The sequence below is a fragment of the Acipenser ruthenus genome, chromosome 8 (genome assembly GCF_902713425.1).
Source record: "Acipenser ruthenus chromosome 8, fAciRut3.2 maternal haplotype, whole genome shotgun sequence".
Lineage (NCBI taxonomy): Eukaryota > Metazoa > Chordata > Actinopteri > Acipenseriformes > Acipenseridae > Acipenser > Acipenser ruthenus.
The window spans coordinates 59,953,563-59,969,318 of NC_081196.1; the positions used below are offsets into that span (position 1 = coordinate 59,953,563).

Here is a 15,756-nt window from a genome sequence, read left to right on the forward strand (position 1 = left end):
GATGAAAGCCAGTTTAAAGGTCTCTAGATGACATACACAGTGACTAACCCTCCTTGTCTGCCTGGGTCAGACACAGTTCGTTCTTGCACAATAAAGAGACAGCAAACCCTGAAGGGCTCTGGCAAAGCCACTGCTATGTTCTTAAGTTGTTTATGAGACTCACAAGGCCCCCTGAAGCAGCAGCATGTTGAACACTAGTCTCCCCGAAACACAGCAGATGCAAAGAAAGACTTCTACATGTTTGAGGAAACAATGAACTATGTCATTTGGTTCCAAAAGTTATGGTGAATCAGATTTCGAATTAATTTAGAATTAGATTAAATACAGATGGTTGACCTTACTGTTATCTAAAGCAAAACAGAAGTGGGAAAATACTGCTAATTCAGAACCATAAACTATAAAGTTTAAAATATTACAGTGTCTGCTTAAGCAAGTATAAAGAAGCACACACACACACACACACACACACACACACACACGCACACACACACACACACACACACACACACACACACACACACACAACACCTCTATACAGGTGCATTTCTTCAGTTACACAACCTTATATTCAACGATTGACACAGAGGCATACTTTTGTAATCACGATCACAGAAACCCAACAAAGTTTAAGCACTGGTAAGTCTCCCTGTGGCAATCAATGCAGCTAGGATGCCCAATTGCATGAAACATGGTCCAGTCCACCCATTGTTGCATCAAATAAGTAAAAGTGGCAGGAGATAGTGACAAATACTGATGAAATTATTGTGCATGAGGGCTTCCAGTGTCACAGTTAACTGAACTCGAGGACTTACTCAAGAGAATTTATAATCAATAGCTCAGGGGTTATACATCCAAAACCAGTTGCTTTTACTGGCAAGCTCCAGGGGTGTGACTGTCTTCTCAAAGAACTGATGGTGTTTCCTGAAGGTTTGTGCATCAGGACTGGCATGTAATGATGACAGACTGTTAGAAATTAGTCTCTATACTGGAACATTGGCAGTTTAATGGTGAACAACCAAAAACCGCTGGAGAAATCTTAAGCAAGCCAGACGGTCGGCCTGACGAGCTCCATACACCCACAGATGATGAATCTGTCATTTTAGCAAGTTTATCACCATTGGGCAAGTGGGTCTCCAGATATAACATGGGATACGCAGTGCAGACTAATAGCCAGTAGACAGACAAACACAAAATAGCTGCATTTCCTAACACAGCTGTAGATTCCTAAATAAGGCTTTTATTTAGGTGCAGCTTGTACATCATATAACAAGGCTTAAAGCGAACTAGCGAACATACAGTAGGTCTGAAATGTGCAGTTTTAAAATGAGCACCTGTTAAAGCACACATGTATTTTACTTGTAAAATATGATTTCTGCCGCTAATTTAGGTTAAAGGAAGCTCTCAGTTTCTATGCTGTTTGCACTTGAACATCCTGGGTCATTTCACCTCAGCAGTGTCGTCTGGGTCAAAGCATGTTACAGGCTAAGCATGTCACTCAGTAGTGGAAGCAGTTGATTGGTTGTTGACAGGGAAGGAGCCAGTGAAGGGGGAGGACAATTTCACTCTCCAGTGAAATCACCCGACAGTGTAGTGGCATGGCTTGTGATCGGAGTTTTCTTTAAGCTAGTGTAGTAGCAGATATGAAGTTTTGAAATGAAAGCACATGTTTGCTATAAGATGTTGAGGTCTATAAAATTGATATTTTGTTCTTAGCTACCATTACTTTAAGCCTACGATGCTACTCTATAACCCAGTCTTTTTATTTGTCACTGGTGCAATGGACTCTATTGACTGGTTTTGACAGACACTTGTGTTTAGTGTGCCAATATGGCTTGGTTTTCAATCAATGTAGTCTAATCAATATAGAAACAACTGCACTCATTTATACACTTTGTATAAGATAATTCACAAGGGACCCTGTTAATCCAAATGGTGGTGCATTTAAATAAGGTCAAATGTCCCATGCTTTTATCAACAAAAATCATAAAGAAACTTACATTGTTAGAAAGATTTGTTTTCATAAAACAAAGGGGCACGTTTTAAACAGCAACAATATACAGAGACCAAGGTTATATTACTAATATATATCACTGAAGTCGTTTATTCCAAAACCAGACATGTATTTCTGATGAAGATATGTAAAGTCTTTAACACAATTGCACAGCCAGTGGCTAATCGGCAGTATGATCCTTCAATCATGAAACATGAAACATAAATAATGAATTGAGTTGCTCTCTACCAGAGGCCCATCTTTGTTATTTCATTCAATCAAAGTGTTTGAAGTTATCCCAGGGCTTTCTCTTTTAAGAAGGGGTCAGTCTGCTCTGTACATAATCCAGATGCTTTGGGTTCTTTGAAAAATAGGGCCTGGATCTTTTCATATTCATATCAGCAAACAAACAATTAATTCACTGTGTTATTATTGACAGGTTAGGACTGCAACACGAATAATAGATTATGCAACTGGTAGACTCAAGTCGAGATATTTCCCCAGCAGGATTAATATAGACTAAATGGGTGGTAGTGTTTAGATTTCCTGCTGTTTAGATCACTGAAATTGACCCTTTACTCTTTACTGTCACTTATTTTGGTCCTGCACATAAAGCAAGAACAAAACATTTCCAGTGACTTAAAGGTATTCTTTACATCATCCTCGTGTTCAAAATATTTAATTCCTTAGCTGTTTAGTAGCCTATTATGTGTGTTCTCTGTCGTTGTCTTATGTTGTTCCTGCTTAAATCATCCTTTGCCATGCTTCTGAAAAGAAGTATAGGTGCTTCTGAAAAGACTCCTAAAAGCAGGATTTCAGCCTTTAGAGACCCATCAGAAGCAACATTCGCTAGTATGCCTTGCAATACCATCCAATTGCATATGCCATTGTTCTCACTTTGAATTGTATACATGATCACAATTATGATATATCGTACAATTAGTTAACTGTAAAATACATTATTGTCAGAATTTAAATAACAGTACATATTATGACTTTATTATAAAGCCTTGTTTTGTTTTAAGCCAATGTGGTTTAAAGTCAAGGGCCCATGTGTGATTGTTTAGAGTTTTAGCAATGGATTGTTCTGTGGCTTTGATTTCACTGTCTTCATCTAAACAAGGTTCTTTCTTCTGAAACTGGCCTGCCTCATGTTGTTCTGGGTCACTGCTCCAGGTGATTCATGCTGTTTACCTCTTCCATCTTCAAATGGGGATCTTCAAGTGTACTACCAGGATTAACCCTAACCCTAACCCTAACCCTAACAGCATCAACAGCAATGACAAGATAATGGATCACCAGGATGTATCATTGGTATCATTGGTATGTCAAAATATGTTACTGTGGAACCATTTCACCAATGGCTCATACAGCTGCTACCCTGGCCTCTAATATCATCACAAGCACAGCAATGACATTCAACATAATTTGGTAAGGGAAGAAGAAGGCTACATATTAATGAAGGTAGCACCTTTACTACTGTATGTACAACCCCTTTATTTGTTCACATCATTATGCATCCTCGCCCAGGACAACTGGAAGCTGCTAGAGACTGGAAAATGCTGGCAGATGTTGGTCAACGGCTTATTTTTCCACCTGAGATTGCCATCACTAACCTTCGACCAGATATTGCCTTGTAGTCTGGATCAGCACGCCTTGTTCACCTGGTAGAGTTAACAGTGCCATGGGAGGATGCTGTAGATGAGGCGTATGAGAGGAAGAAACTGCGGTATGCTCAACTAGCCACTGAAGCAGAACAGCAAGGATGGAGAGCCCGGGTTTACCCAGTGGAGGTGGGTTGTCGAGGATTTGTGGCACACTCTACAACCCGGTTTCTCAGAGACGTTGGATTCAGTGGCCAAGAGTTGCGTCGCACAGTGAAGAACTTATCTGAAGCAGCAGAGAGGAGCAGCAACTGGCTGTGGTTGAGACGGAAAGATTCTGGCTGGAGATCTCAAGCACAATAGAAAGAAAGAAACGCTGATGTACAAGTAAGCAAGCTGGGCTGAGATGAGTGGGGGAAGGAGGGGGGTGATTCTGGGACGCCAGAATCACCGTCGAGCCCTGTTGAGGTGTCGTGGGCTAGTCGACGAAACACCAGGGATGGAAGGTGCCCACTTGAAGACCCCAGAGATGTACCCTACTTAGCTCAATCCAGACGGTTGTCATGCTGATGCGCTGGGGAGACCGCACTGTGGTTGATCCCCGGAGCCAGCATCGCAGCCGTTGTGTGTGCTGATGCGCTAGGGAGGCAAAATAAGCTGATCCCTGGAGCCAGCATTACACTTCAGCCATCAACACCTGACAGAAGGATATCTACATCATCATATGGAAGGAAGCGCAAATGGATGGAGACACCTATGGATCACATTAGTTTACTGTAAAGCTACGTCTTAGTTGGTGCATATCTTGGCGAGAGCCGAGGTCAAATCAGCATGAAGTTTTAACATCTACTCTCGTGTAATGGAAATCGTGTGTGTGTGTGTGTGTGTGTGAGAGAGAGAGAGAGAGAGAGAGAGAGAGAGAGAGAGAGAGAGAGAGAGAGAGAGTAGTCTTAATTATTAAGCAAATGCTTTATGAAGTTTCTGTGTTTGATTACAGCCTTATAACGCTTTAAACCCAATGCATAAAGTTAAATCATTTAATGGTCACATTTTCTCAAATGGTTCTCCTGACCCATTCTAGAATAAGATATGCAACAAAAAGAGAATTGATACCTTGAATTGAGCAATAATTAAAACCTTGGCACAATAATTTGATGTGATTATTATATGTTATTATAAGGAGATTTTGAGAAAAGTTTGTACTGTATTTCTTTTTGTGATGACGTCACCAACATCCTCTAGCGCGTCTGCTCCTTATATGGGTTGACAGCGGAGTCACGTGGCTTAGCAGCAGCGTCCTTGGAACAGAGCAGAAGGGAAAAGAGGTAAAGGAGGAGTGTAAACGCGAGATAAATAAACGACTGGGACAGAGTGATCGTGTGCAAACCTTGGGTAGCTAGACAGCAACACTTCGAAACTATCTCGTGCAGGTTTTTTTTTTTCCAGAGAACTGATCAAATCGGATAAGAGTGGTTGTTATTATGGAGGATGTGTTCCATTTCATTCGCAGTCCTGTGTGGGAAGAGCTGGTGGGTATTTCACTTTAGTTTGGTAGCTATTCAACTTGGCGACTTTACATTTGTTGTTCGTGTTGTTTAATGGAGATTAGCACTTTTAGAACGCCATTATTATTATTATTATTATTATTATTATTATTATTAATAATAATAATAATAATAATAATAATAATAATAATAATAATGTATTATTTATTTTACAAATTATAAATGTATTTGTTAAAAGATATAACAAACACAATGCACACGTGATTATTTGTAGCAGGTATGTTTCATTTGGTTTTAGCTAACACCAAGTTAACGTTTCTTTATTGTTCCTTTTTTGTTTTTCTTTCCTAAATTCTTCATGTGTTTGTTTTTGGATGACATGGACTCGGTTACAACTGCTCACGACAGTTACGGATTTACTGTATGTAGTATACATACAGTAATACTACATACAGTATTTGCAATGGTAACTCAAAGTACTTTGACGATCAGCTGTTTTAGAAGAACAAAAACTTGACTACACGACTATCTAAACAGATATCCAATGACAGAAACGAATTGTAGGCAAACTAGTTGTTACAGATTGCCATGCAAATTCATTTCGTTTATTCGCTCTGTGGATTTAGAGTTTTGAACGCCGCTGTCTTGCGGGACATTCCAAACAGGACCTGGCGCTTTTGAGCTGTCCGAGTGTCTTGTCTGACAACTTCGTACATAATCTATATGGGCTGCCATTGCGTTATAATACAGCTGCCTACACAGAAGCTAATGGCCAAGGACACAATCACAGATACCGCCTTCCCCTCTGGGTTTGTGTAAAATCTGGTTTGTGTGTGTGTATTACATTGAGGAAATGATGTGGCATGTGTCTATCTACTGATTATGAGATATGCAAGTTTAAATGTATGTATCTGTCCTGTTACTGGTAGTAGAAATACATTAGGCGTCCCAACCCATGTCGGTCTGTTCCTATATGCTCCGGGATGAACTCTAAAGACGTCGGGAGTACAATACACTATAGAGGTTCTATAGCGTTGCTCACACTACTTGATCGTATTACCTGTCGTATTTCACAGACACCAATTTACTTTGCGTATAAATACGACGCGATGACCACAGTCATCTCCTTCATTGACCTTTGAGAAACAGGACTGCTCTGATTTATCATGTGTATTTAAACCATAGGCTGAGACAATTGCAGCGACAGGGGGCATCCGAAGATGTGTGCGCAGTATCTTTGACATGGTTTATTATTATTATTATTATTATTATTATTATTATTATTATTATTATTATTATTATTATTATTATTATTATTTAGCCTATTGTTATTTTGTAATGTTTACTATGTCTTGATACTGTAGGCTTCTTTCTGTTTTAACCATGGGAGCATCGCTTTGAAATACTGTGAAACGTCCTATATAAATAAATACAATTGAAAATGTAAATCGAACAAGAAATTATAGTGATCCTCTCTTGTTCTGAGTGTGTAGGATGAGGCAGCCTCCGCCTGTTTGTTCTCTGGCCCGCTAGCAGCGTTATTTGTAATTTGCAGTCCTTTTAATTCTCTTTGATGAAAACGTTACACGACTGTTATATTAAATGTTCTTATTAATCTTCTAGCATTACGCCTATCTGTAAGTTAGCTCTGCTAATAATGTTTTATTTTTGTTGCTATTTGGCAGATGTCTTCACTGATTTTCCTGTCCAGTTTGTCTCCTAACACAACCCACAATTCCATTTAATAATTAAGCGCATTCTATTTAGTTTTATTTATTTATTTATTTATTTATTTATTTATTTATTTTAATGTGCCACATGTGTTCTAGCATATGTATTATGTATTTAGTTAAATATTAAATTAGACTTGTTAAATAACTATTTATTAGTAACTGTGTTTATGGTGCTGTTCCAAACGTGTACAGTAGGGGATACAGTAGCATACAATTCTATATACAGTATAAATTAGATAGAAAATGGGGTGTTAGGTAACTAAACCCACATGAGTAATGATTACGCAAATGTGATTTCAAAGACTTCAAAATACATTCCTTGTGTTGCGTGGTTCGTGTATATTTTCAGACATACCTGTCGTATTGAAACACTACACCACACGATTCGACTCGACTATAGAAACAAATGATAAGTTATTGAGATTGCAGGTGATCACGGTCGAAAGACCTGTCGTATTTTTACGATCTCGCAATACAGAACCTAACCCCAGGTTTCTATCTCGTGTTTATGGCTCTGGGAGTGAAACTCAATACTTGTGTCTGAGCAGGATGAAACGTGCCTGTCAATCTATTCAGAACTGTCTATAGAAGTGACCGGTTACTGTGCATTTCGTTAGTATTATGACGTGGTAAAAGCAAACCGTTTAACAGCTTTAGTTTAAATTATGTATATGTATTATTATTCCAAAAAATAAGTGACAGCTGTGTTTCCAGTTTCACTGTCTTTATCAATGATACACGTACCTATATTTTATTCTGTTCGGGATTGTTTCCCGAATTTAAACAATCCTGTGAAATACCAGCAGGTGTTAAAGCTGCGGGGCGCTGGTGCCACTTCCCTCGCCATCTGTTATAATAAATATAACGTCTTACAGGAGAACAATTTAAAAAGAAATGTTTCTGGCGAGGAAGACAAACAGTAAAGGAGCGATATTACTAAGCAACCTTACTTAAGCATGTCTTTGTTATTATGAGATTTTCAAGGGATGCTATCTGTAGTCTCTCCAATAGGCTAAATAAGTATTCCGTTTTCAGTAACACTAAATCAATTATGAGCATTATAGACAGACGCATTTGCATTTGTATACCCGCTGAATCAAAGGGAAAAAAAGATCAATAAATTGTGCACTTTGCTGTACAAAGCATGAACTAAAGCCTCTGTAAATAGTGAAAGTTATCATTTTAATCTTGTTAACATTTTGGATTTGGGACCTGTTTTGAGAATACCAGAATCTGAGCATTATGAGCTACCTGTGCAAGATCGGTGCTAATGAAAGCGCAGTATAGGACCAATAACCTAACCTGCATTACACTTTGCATAGCCGTTTGTTGCAAGAAGATATTCGACATTCTGAGAAGCCAGGGCATGGTGATCTGCTTTTTCATGGTACTCAGGGATAAAGTTAAGATTTCATGTATCACGTGGTCGATTGGGTATCAGAAACAGCACGAGCTGATCCCATTATTCCAGCAACTTATAAAAAAGCCATGTGTTTTTCCCTCCTGACTTAATTTAGAATTAAACAAAACATTGAATCATTCTTACATACATAAAATCCACTTATTTTCTTAATAGATATTTCAAAACAGAGAAGAATTATACCACAACCTGCTAGGGTAGTGTACTGCTAATTGCATGAACCGACAGAGAACCTTCCTCTCTCCATCTCACAGCAATCCTATTATTTTTGTGTGACCTCGTTCGCAGCCGCCTCATATTCGCTACCCAGGTGTATAAGCAGCGTTCATACTGAAAGAAGCACAATAGTTGTCTGATGCCACCCTGTTGCAGCAGTACCGTTAAGTGACCACACGGTGAAAAACATTTGAGCTACTGACCGTGTGGCCACATAAATATAGGCCGAATGTATAATAATAATAATAATAATAATAATAATAATAATAATAATAATAATAATCACAATAACGTCTTCTCCCTGTACCTACAAAACAAGATAGGTGTATAAACTTTAGTGGTAAAAAGACGTGGGTGTATATACAGAACAGTATCAGTATACCCTATATAATGAAATCATAATAAAAAAAAAATAGACCACATACATTGAGGAGCTTTTACAACAAAATAATTGGCTGTATAAAATGCTTTTGTTTGTACCATAAAACACACGCACAAATAAAAACAAGTATTTAACCAATTAAAAGCGCGTGTGTGTCCAGTGTTCGGCAAGTGAAAAGCGGAGTAGGGTAGATGCTCGTTGAGCCAGTGCAGAGCCCTAGCGGGGACATCGTTATTCTCGCTCGTGTGGTCACTTGCACGTCTTCTAAGGTTACATTAAAATCGCTCTAAAAAACTCTGTGAATATTAGGCTACTGTAGCTAGATAATGTAGGCTGCTTAAAAAAGTAACGATGTGAACAATGTATCACACCGTACTTAAAAAAAAGTATTGCATCCTACTACAATGCTCTACAAACGAATGGCCACAGTAACCTACATACAGTAGGCTATAGAATTCAACCTTACAGTTATAAAAATACATGGAGAACATTTGAGTATGCAATAAGTTAGAAAACAACCTATGACGTCTCCCACTTGTTATGATTAAAAAGTCACATACTGCCTGTTTAATTGATGGGTGCTAAGACCTATATGAATGAACGTTCGTGTTGCTATTATCATTATTATTATTATTATTATTATTATTATTATTATTATTATTATTATTATTATTATTATTATTATTGTTATTATTATTATTATTATTATTATTATTATTATTGCATTTTAAGTTGATAATCATTGATTTATTACTGTGTCCACTTGATTCCACTATACGAGATCAGAAACCTATGACTGGAGTTCAATGTGTTCTTTTTCCGTTTTGAAAATAAAAACTACAGTAGTAGTGTACCTATAGAATGTATAAATCCAAATTTCGATTCTGTCTCTAATTTACCACTAGGGTTTGCTACAGAGATTTCCTGCAGTCTTCAATTTAGCAGAGAGACAGCGGCGACAGTTAACACACAGTCTGTAGTAGACAGAAAATAACATTGAAAACACGCTCCAGGGTAAATGCATACCACAGCAATATGGCAGTTTCCCCTCAGTTTGTTATTTGTTTGTTTAGTAGTTTCAAATAGGTAAACTGGAATATTTATATTCAGAGACAGGAGGTAGTGGAAGATGGCGGCGAGGAGAGCCGCTTCCCAGCCGCTGTCCAGCTCTCGAGTCCCGGAGAGGAAGGGAGCGGCTGGATGCACTAAGGTTAATCCAGAGTGGTGTGTTTCTACCCGGCAGGAGTCGGAAAAGGGAGCGGTTACCGTGGCAGGGATTGTCGGTACTGGGATGCGGCACCATCCAATCGGGGCCGCGGGAGGACATGTAACGGGAGACGAGTCTTCAGACAGCGAAGGAGAGCATGAAGGGCCCCAGAAACTCATTAGGAAAGTGTCCACCTCCGGACAGATTAGGAGTAAGGTAAGTACCGTGTAAACACAACATGCATTGCATTTCTTTGTGAATGATGAAGAATCTAAATCGTATTAGCAATGTTCCAAATCGCCTGTTATGCTAACTGTTCTTGAGTTTCAGTAGGCTACAGTGGGCTACTTTAGGCTACAGTTTCACAAGATGCACTGTTGAATGCGAAGACGGTGCCAGTATTAAGGATGTCTTTCGTACAAGGATTCTGAGTGCTGTTTTCAGATAATCTGGTTTACGCTACAGCAGTAATCAAAATATGTTCTCTTTACTTTAAAAATCCAGTTTATATACTGCGTATGTATGTATGTATGTATGTATGTATGTATGTATGTATGTATGTATGTATGTATGTATGTATGTATGTATTCCCATTTGATGGATTTAAAAGGATACATTTCTTAATACAAAGCCAGGCAATGATATACATTTACGTTTAGTTTAGGTTTGCTAACCTGAATTAGATTTTTCTAGCAAACGGTCTGTTAAACAAAAGTAGTGAAAAATGGTTTACTGTACATCTGTTTGTGTGTTTGTTTATATATTTCTTGGTGGCTGCCCCAAGGGTTTGTCTCATAGGGCAGTAATGTTGTTTCTGGTTAAACAACACAATGAACACCAAGTAATTTGTATTGTTAAATATATGTGTACAGAGAATGCATACATTCTAGTGTTTGAGGAGTGCTGTAAAGATGCATCTCAGAAAACTGCCTAGGCAATTTCATCCCTAGAGTACAGTACTTTATTATTACTGAGAGTTGGTGGCTTGGTTGACAACATTCAAAAACGACTGTACTAACTTTTTATATGTAGACGATGTAGACTTAAAATAGTGTTCAGTTTGGAAACCGTGTCAGCCCTCTGAAGACTTGTTTATTAACATGTTTAATTAAACTGAAGGTTGTAATAAAGTGTGTCATGTTTGAGCTTGAAACCCAAATCTGGAGGGAATGGTGTGTAATAAAGAGTTGATTGAAGGAATGCTAAAGGTTTTAAAAGCCATTTCTTTACCTCGTGAAGCATCACCAGTATTATCACTGGTCACCCCAGTCTCCTGCTGAAGAGCTTGTGGTTCTTTGCTTGGGTTTGATACTTGGGTTTGGAACGTACATCTATTTTAAAGACAATGCTATGGAAGGAAATGTTGCTGCTGCTTCCTGGTATCACATCACTTCCTAGGTGCAATGAGGCCATGTGACCTAGCCCACAGGAAGTCATTTAGATAGGGTACCCGTTTCATCTACAGTGCTGTACTATGGAGATGGAGATGATTGTTTTAGGTCTGGTAGGAGAAGTATGTGCTTTTTGTTCTGTAAGGGTGAAAATATTCGACTGTTAACGTCCATGAGAAATCCACCAAATGTACCCTGCGCCCCCTTAATTTTATGACGGGTTCTTTTTGGAATTAAAGAAAATCTCCATTTTAAAAAGCAGCTTCCCTACATCCTGTTGGAGAACAAAACCAGTCCTTGAAATGCCTATGATGTATCCTTGTTGCAATGTTTACATTTTCCCCCCAGTCTTGACGACCTTTGACCCAGATTTTTCTTGTAATCCGAGATGTGACTGTGTAACCAAGTGTTACGCGGGCAGCCTTTATCTTGTTCATTTCAGGTTTGCAATATGTTTTTTTTTGTTAGACTTCACTTTTTAAATGAAAGTATTTTTGAGCCACTGTGTATTTTCATAAAAACTGAACTGAACTTTGAGAATCTGCATGTGGTCATTTATTTGTAAGATTTGCAATTGGTTTGCTACTGTATCTATTATTACACATTAACAAATCACTGTTTAGTCTTCTGAAAATATTTTTTCAGTTGTTGTGTTAAAATGTTGTGAGGTACTACTTCCAGATTTTGGGCTCTGGTATACAATTATCCAATAGTTAACGTATTTGAAATGATATTTGTAACCGTATTTAGAAATGCACCTGCTTACACTTATGAATTAATGAGAATAGATAATAGTCCCAATGGTCTTGATGCCTTTCTCCTCAGGAATATGATAGCAATGTGTTTAACTGAATTCTACATCAGGTAATCGTTTGGTGAGAATGTGTTTAATATATGCAGCTTTAATGCGATGCTTGAGGACAATGGAGCCCTAATGAGTTTGAAACATGAAAAAACACCTCATCTTGCCCAAGAGTGCCTAAATGTGGTTGGCCTTGTTTTGTTTCAGAAAGAGATTAAAACACACTCTTTGAAGCAAAGTTTCAATTGATTTTAACATAAGAACATTTGATTTTTCTTCATGTTTGTTTTGCAAGCTGCTTTGTGATTCTTGTTTAGGGAAGATATTTCATATTTTATAATGAAGTAACATATGAACACTTGAAGGGCTCAGTATTCATACTACCATTGATGTAGAAATGAAATGTGCACATAATTGCAGGGCATTACATAAATGCTTTACTAATCCTTTCATCCAAATTGACTCTTATTTTGTAATCTCAGATTTGAAATGACCTTTGGCTAAAGAATCTGCATATGTTTTAAGTAAAGCTTTTATTACAGTAAGTCTTAGGAAGCCTGGACTCTGTAAACAGTTCACTATTAACTGCCCATCTAAAACTGTGTTATGCTGGCCAGTAAAATCAGCAACTTTTAGAAATTGATAGCAAAAACTATATGAGGATACTTGGAAGAATATTGCTGTCCAATGGTTAAAGAAAAGGGCTTGTAACCAGGAGGTCCCCGGTTCAAATCTCACCTCAGCCACCGACTCATTGTGTGACCCTGAGCAAGTCACTTAACCTCCTTGTGCTCCATCTTTCGGGTGAGACGTAATTGTAAGTGACTCTGCAGCTGATGCATAGTTCACACACCCTAGTCTCTGTAAGTCGCCTTGGGTAAAGGCGTCTGCTAAATAAACAAATAATAATAAATAATAATTGGCTGAATTAGCTGAAGACACTGAAGGCGAATGAATGTGTGCTGCTGGGTGGATGGGTGGTGCTCTCTTTTAAATACAACCCTTATCACATGACCTATGTAATGCAAGATCAACACATTTCTTTAGCTAGTGTGGATAGGGGAGTTTTTGGAAAATGTGTTTATCTGGAGACTACAACTGATTTTTTTTAAGTGTATTTTTTAGAAAACTAATATTCTGATTTAGGTTTCCTAAAACATACCTTTTAAGAAAATGTATGTAAGTGCACTGATTCACAGCAAAGCTGTCCCCTAATAAAACTCCACAACCTAGGACTGCAAGCAGCCCCTTATAAACAATGTAGGGTGTCCTTATTTTAATTAAACAATATTGACTTTAAACATCTCTCCTTTAAATCTCGAAGGCACAGTTTTACGTTGCCTATTGACTACTGTATCAGCTGCCTCTGTTTGTTTTTTGTGTTCACAAATGGACCTGGTTGTTTATGGCCATCCTCCTGAGTGAAATAACCACAGCACTCAAGGAACATGTATTCTGTTTATATAACAAGAACTATGTGTGAGAAAGTATGTTTAAACGAATGAAACAGCTGCCTTCAGAGAGATACTTTCCTGAGATCAAGCTCTGCACCTGCTTAGCAGCACGGTGTAATTTGGAGCGATGGGAGTCGGCCAGTCATTCTGTCATTGGATTTGAATGAGTGCTAGGTAGATTCACTCAGCATCATCGAGTATGAAAAAGTCATTCCATGCCAGGTCTCTCAACACTTTCTACTGCACAGAATTGTACTACTGTGGTTCTTTACACAATACTCCAGTGCTTTTGCGCTCACAACAGTCTAATTGTTGGAACATTGTTCACACATTTGGAGCCTGTACCACACTCTTTAAACTGGAAATTCTGTTGAATAATTCTATGCTTGCCTTGATATAGCATACAACAGAGTAATCAGGGGAGGCTGGCATTTCTAGGGTTAAAATCTGCTAATTCGTAAGCAGCTTACTCCAGAGGTGACTCGTGCCTTAGCCATACTACAAGCAGTCACATGACTTGATCACAGCTGCAATGTCCCTGTTTTCATCAACCATATTGATCTTTGTCAAGATGGCAAACGCTGTGTGTACAGCTATTACTATTGTGATTAAAAACAGGAACAAGGATATTGTGCTTTTTAGAAATAGACCTGAATGTTTTTCTGAACACTGTGATGTACCATGTTAGGTCAGTTCAGCTCAATGCCACTTCTGATGTGGCGTAGTGTTTTGTTTATAGCGGGCACATTTGTACAATACCGGCTCCATTTCAGTTCTATTTTATTGATGGCTGTTTTTACCTGTGTCCTTCTGCATCACCTTCCTTAGTAATAGCGTTTGAACAATTCACACCTGCTTATGACGAGCACAAAGACAATAAATAATCACCAGGTACACACAGACCACAAATCAGTTTCTGTGTGTTAAGTGAGAATCTAGTTCAAATGATATCAACCACAACTGGAGATGTTGCAGAGTACATTCCACTTTAGCTACAGGGCTATAAATAAACCCCCATTATCTAACAAGAAAAGGTGTGTTTAATTATTCACTTGTGCTTTACACTCCCACTGCATTATTTAACTTGACTATATTTAGAGAGGCAGAGCTCTTGTTCTGTCACAGAAGGGGGGTTTGTTTGCTTTTGTCATTCTGATCAGTGGTTAACCGAACCCACAGGAGTAAATACCATCAGGGAAATGCAGTGCCTGTAGCTACTTTATTCTTGATAGCAGACCTGCCCGACCTTTTGGCTGAGAGCCCTATCTATTACCAGTTCTTAAAGGCAAAAAAACCCTGTTGAACTCGACTGTTATTATTATTATTTGTTTATTTAGCAGAAGCCTTTATCCAAGACTAGGGTGTGTGAACTATGCATCAGCTGCAGAGTCACTTACAACTACGTCTCACCCGAAAGACGGAGCACAAGGAGGTTAAGTGACTTGCTTAGGGTCACACAATGAGTCAGTGGCTGAGGTGGGATTTGAACCGGGGACCCCCTGGTTACAAGACCTTTTCTTTAACCACTGGACCACACAGCCTCCTACACAATGCCTTAGTGTTAGGCACTACACAATGCCTCCTACACAATGCCTTAGTGTTAGACACTACACAATGCCTTAGGCACTACACAGTGCCTTAGTGTTTTTGTGCTCATTAAATGGTCTTGTTTCTGTCAAAAACTACCGAATGTTCAGACTTCACCTCCAAATCAAGAGAGTCATATTGTGGAGCATGAGGAGCCATATATGGCTCAAGAGTCACCAGATTTAGCTGGCTGATGTTTTTAAATCTTTAAGTAGTCAACCAGCAGCCTACTGAGCGGAGTGATGAATGAGGTTTTTAAATCCGCATAGTAACTCTTGCAATGGTCCTCTTCTGCTTCTATAGATGAAGCAATGCTTCTGCTTCCTGGAACGTAATCACTTCTTGTGTTGGAGTTCAAACTGGTCCTTCCGCAGATAAACCATGTGACCTTCAGCAAAGGAACCAGCATGCAGCACTTTACCAGTATTGTTGTATTTGACATACTTGCATATCCTGAATTAACCA

At 38.6% G+C, this 15,756-nt stretch overlaps 1 protein-coding gene across 4 annotated transcripts in view; it reads left to right on the plus strand.

Moving 5' to 3' along the window:
• Nucleotides 1–4,967: 4,967 nt before the first annotated feature.
• LOC117407216 (diacylglycerol kinase eta-like) overlaps nucleotides 4,968–15,756 on the plus strand; it is an 84,182-nt gene continuing 73,393 nt past the window's right edge. Inside the window, exons 1-2 of one of the 4 annotated variants that reach the window (XM_059029387.1) lie at nucleotides 4,968–5,123; nucleotides 10,094–10,273. In XM_059029387.1, coding sequence (XP_058885370.1) covers nucleotides 5,076–5,123; nucleotides 10,094–10,273 — 228 coding nt within the window. In that variant the 5' untranslated portion in view covers nucleotides 4,968–5,075. Of the gene's footprint in view, nucleotides 5,124–9,790; nucleotides 9,865–9,939; nucleotides 10,274–15,756 lie in introns of those variants that run through there. The other 3 variants (XM_059029388.1, XM_059029389.1, XM_059029385.1) reach the window with 3 other exon arrangements.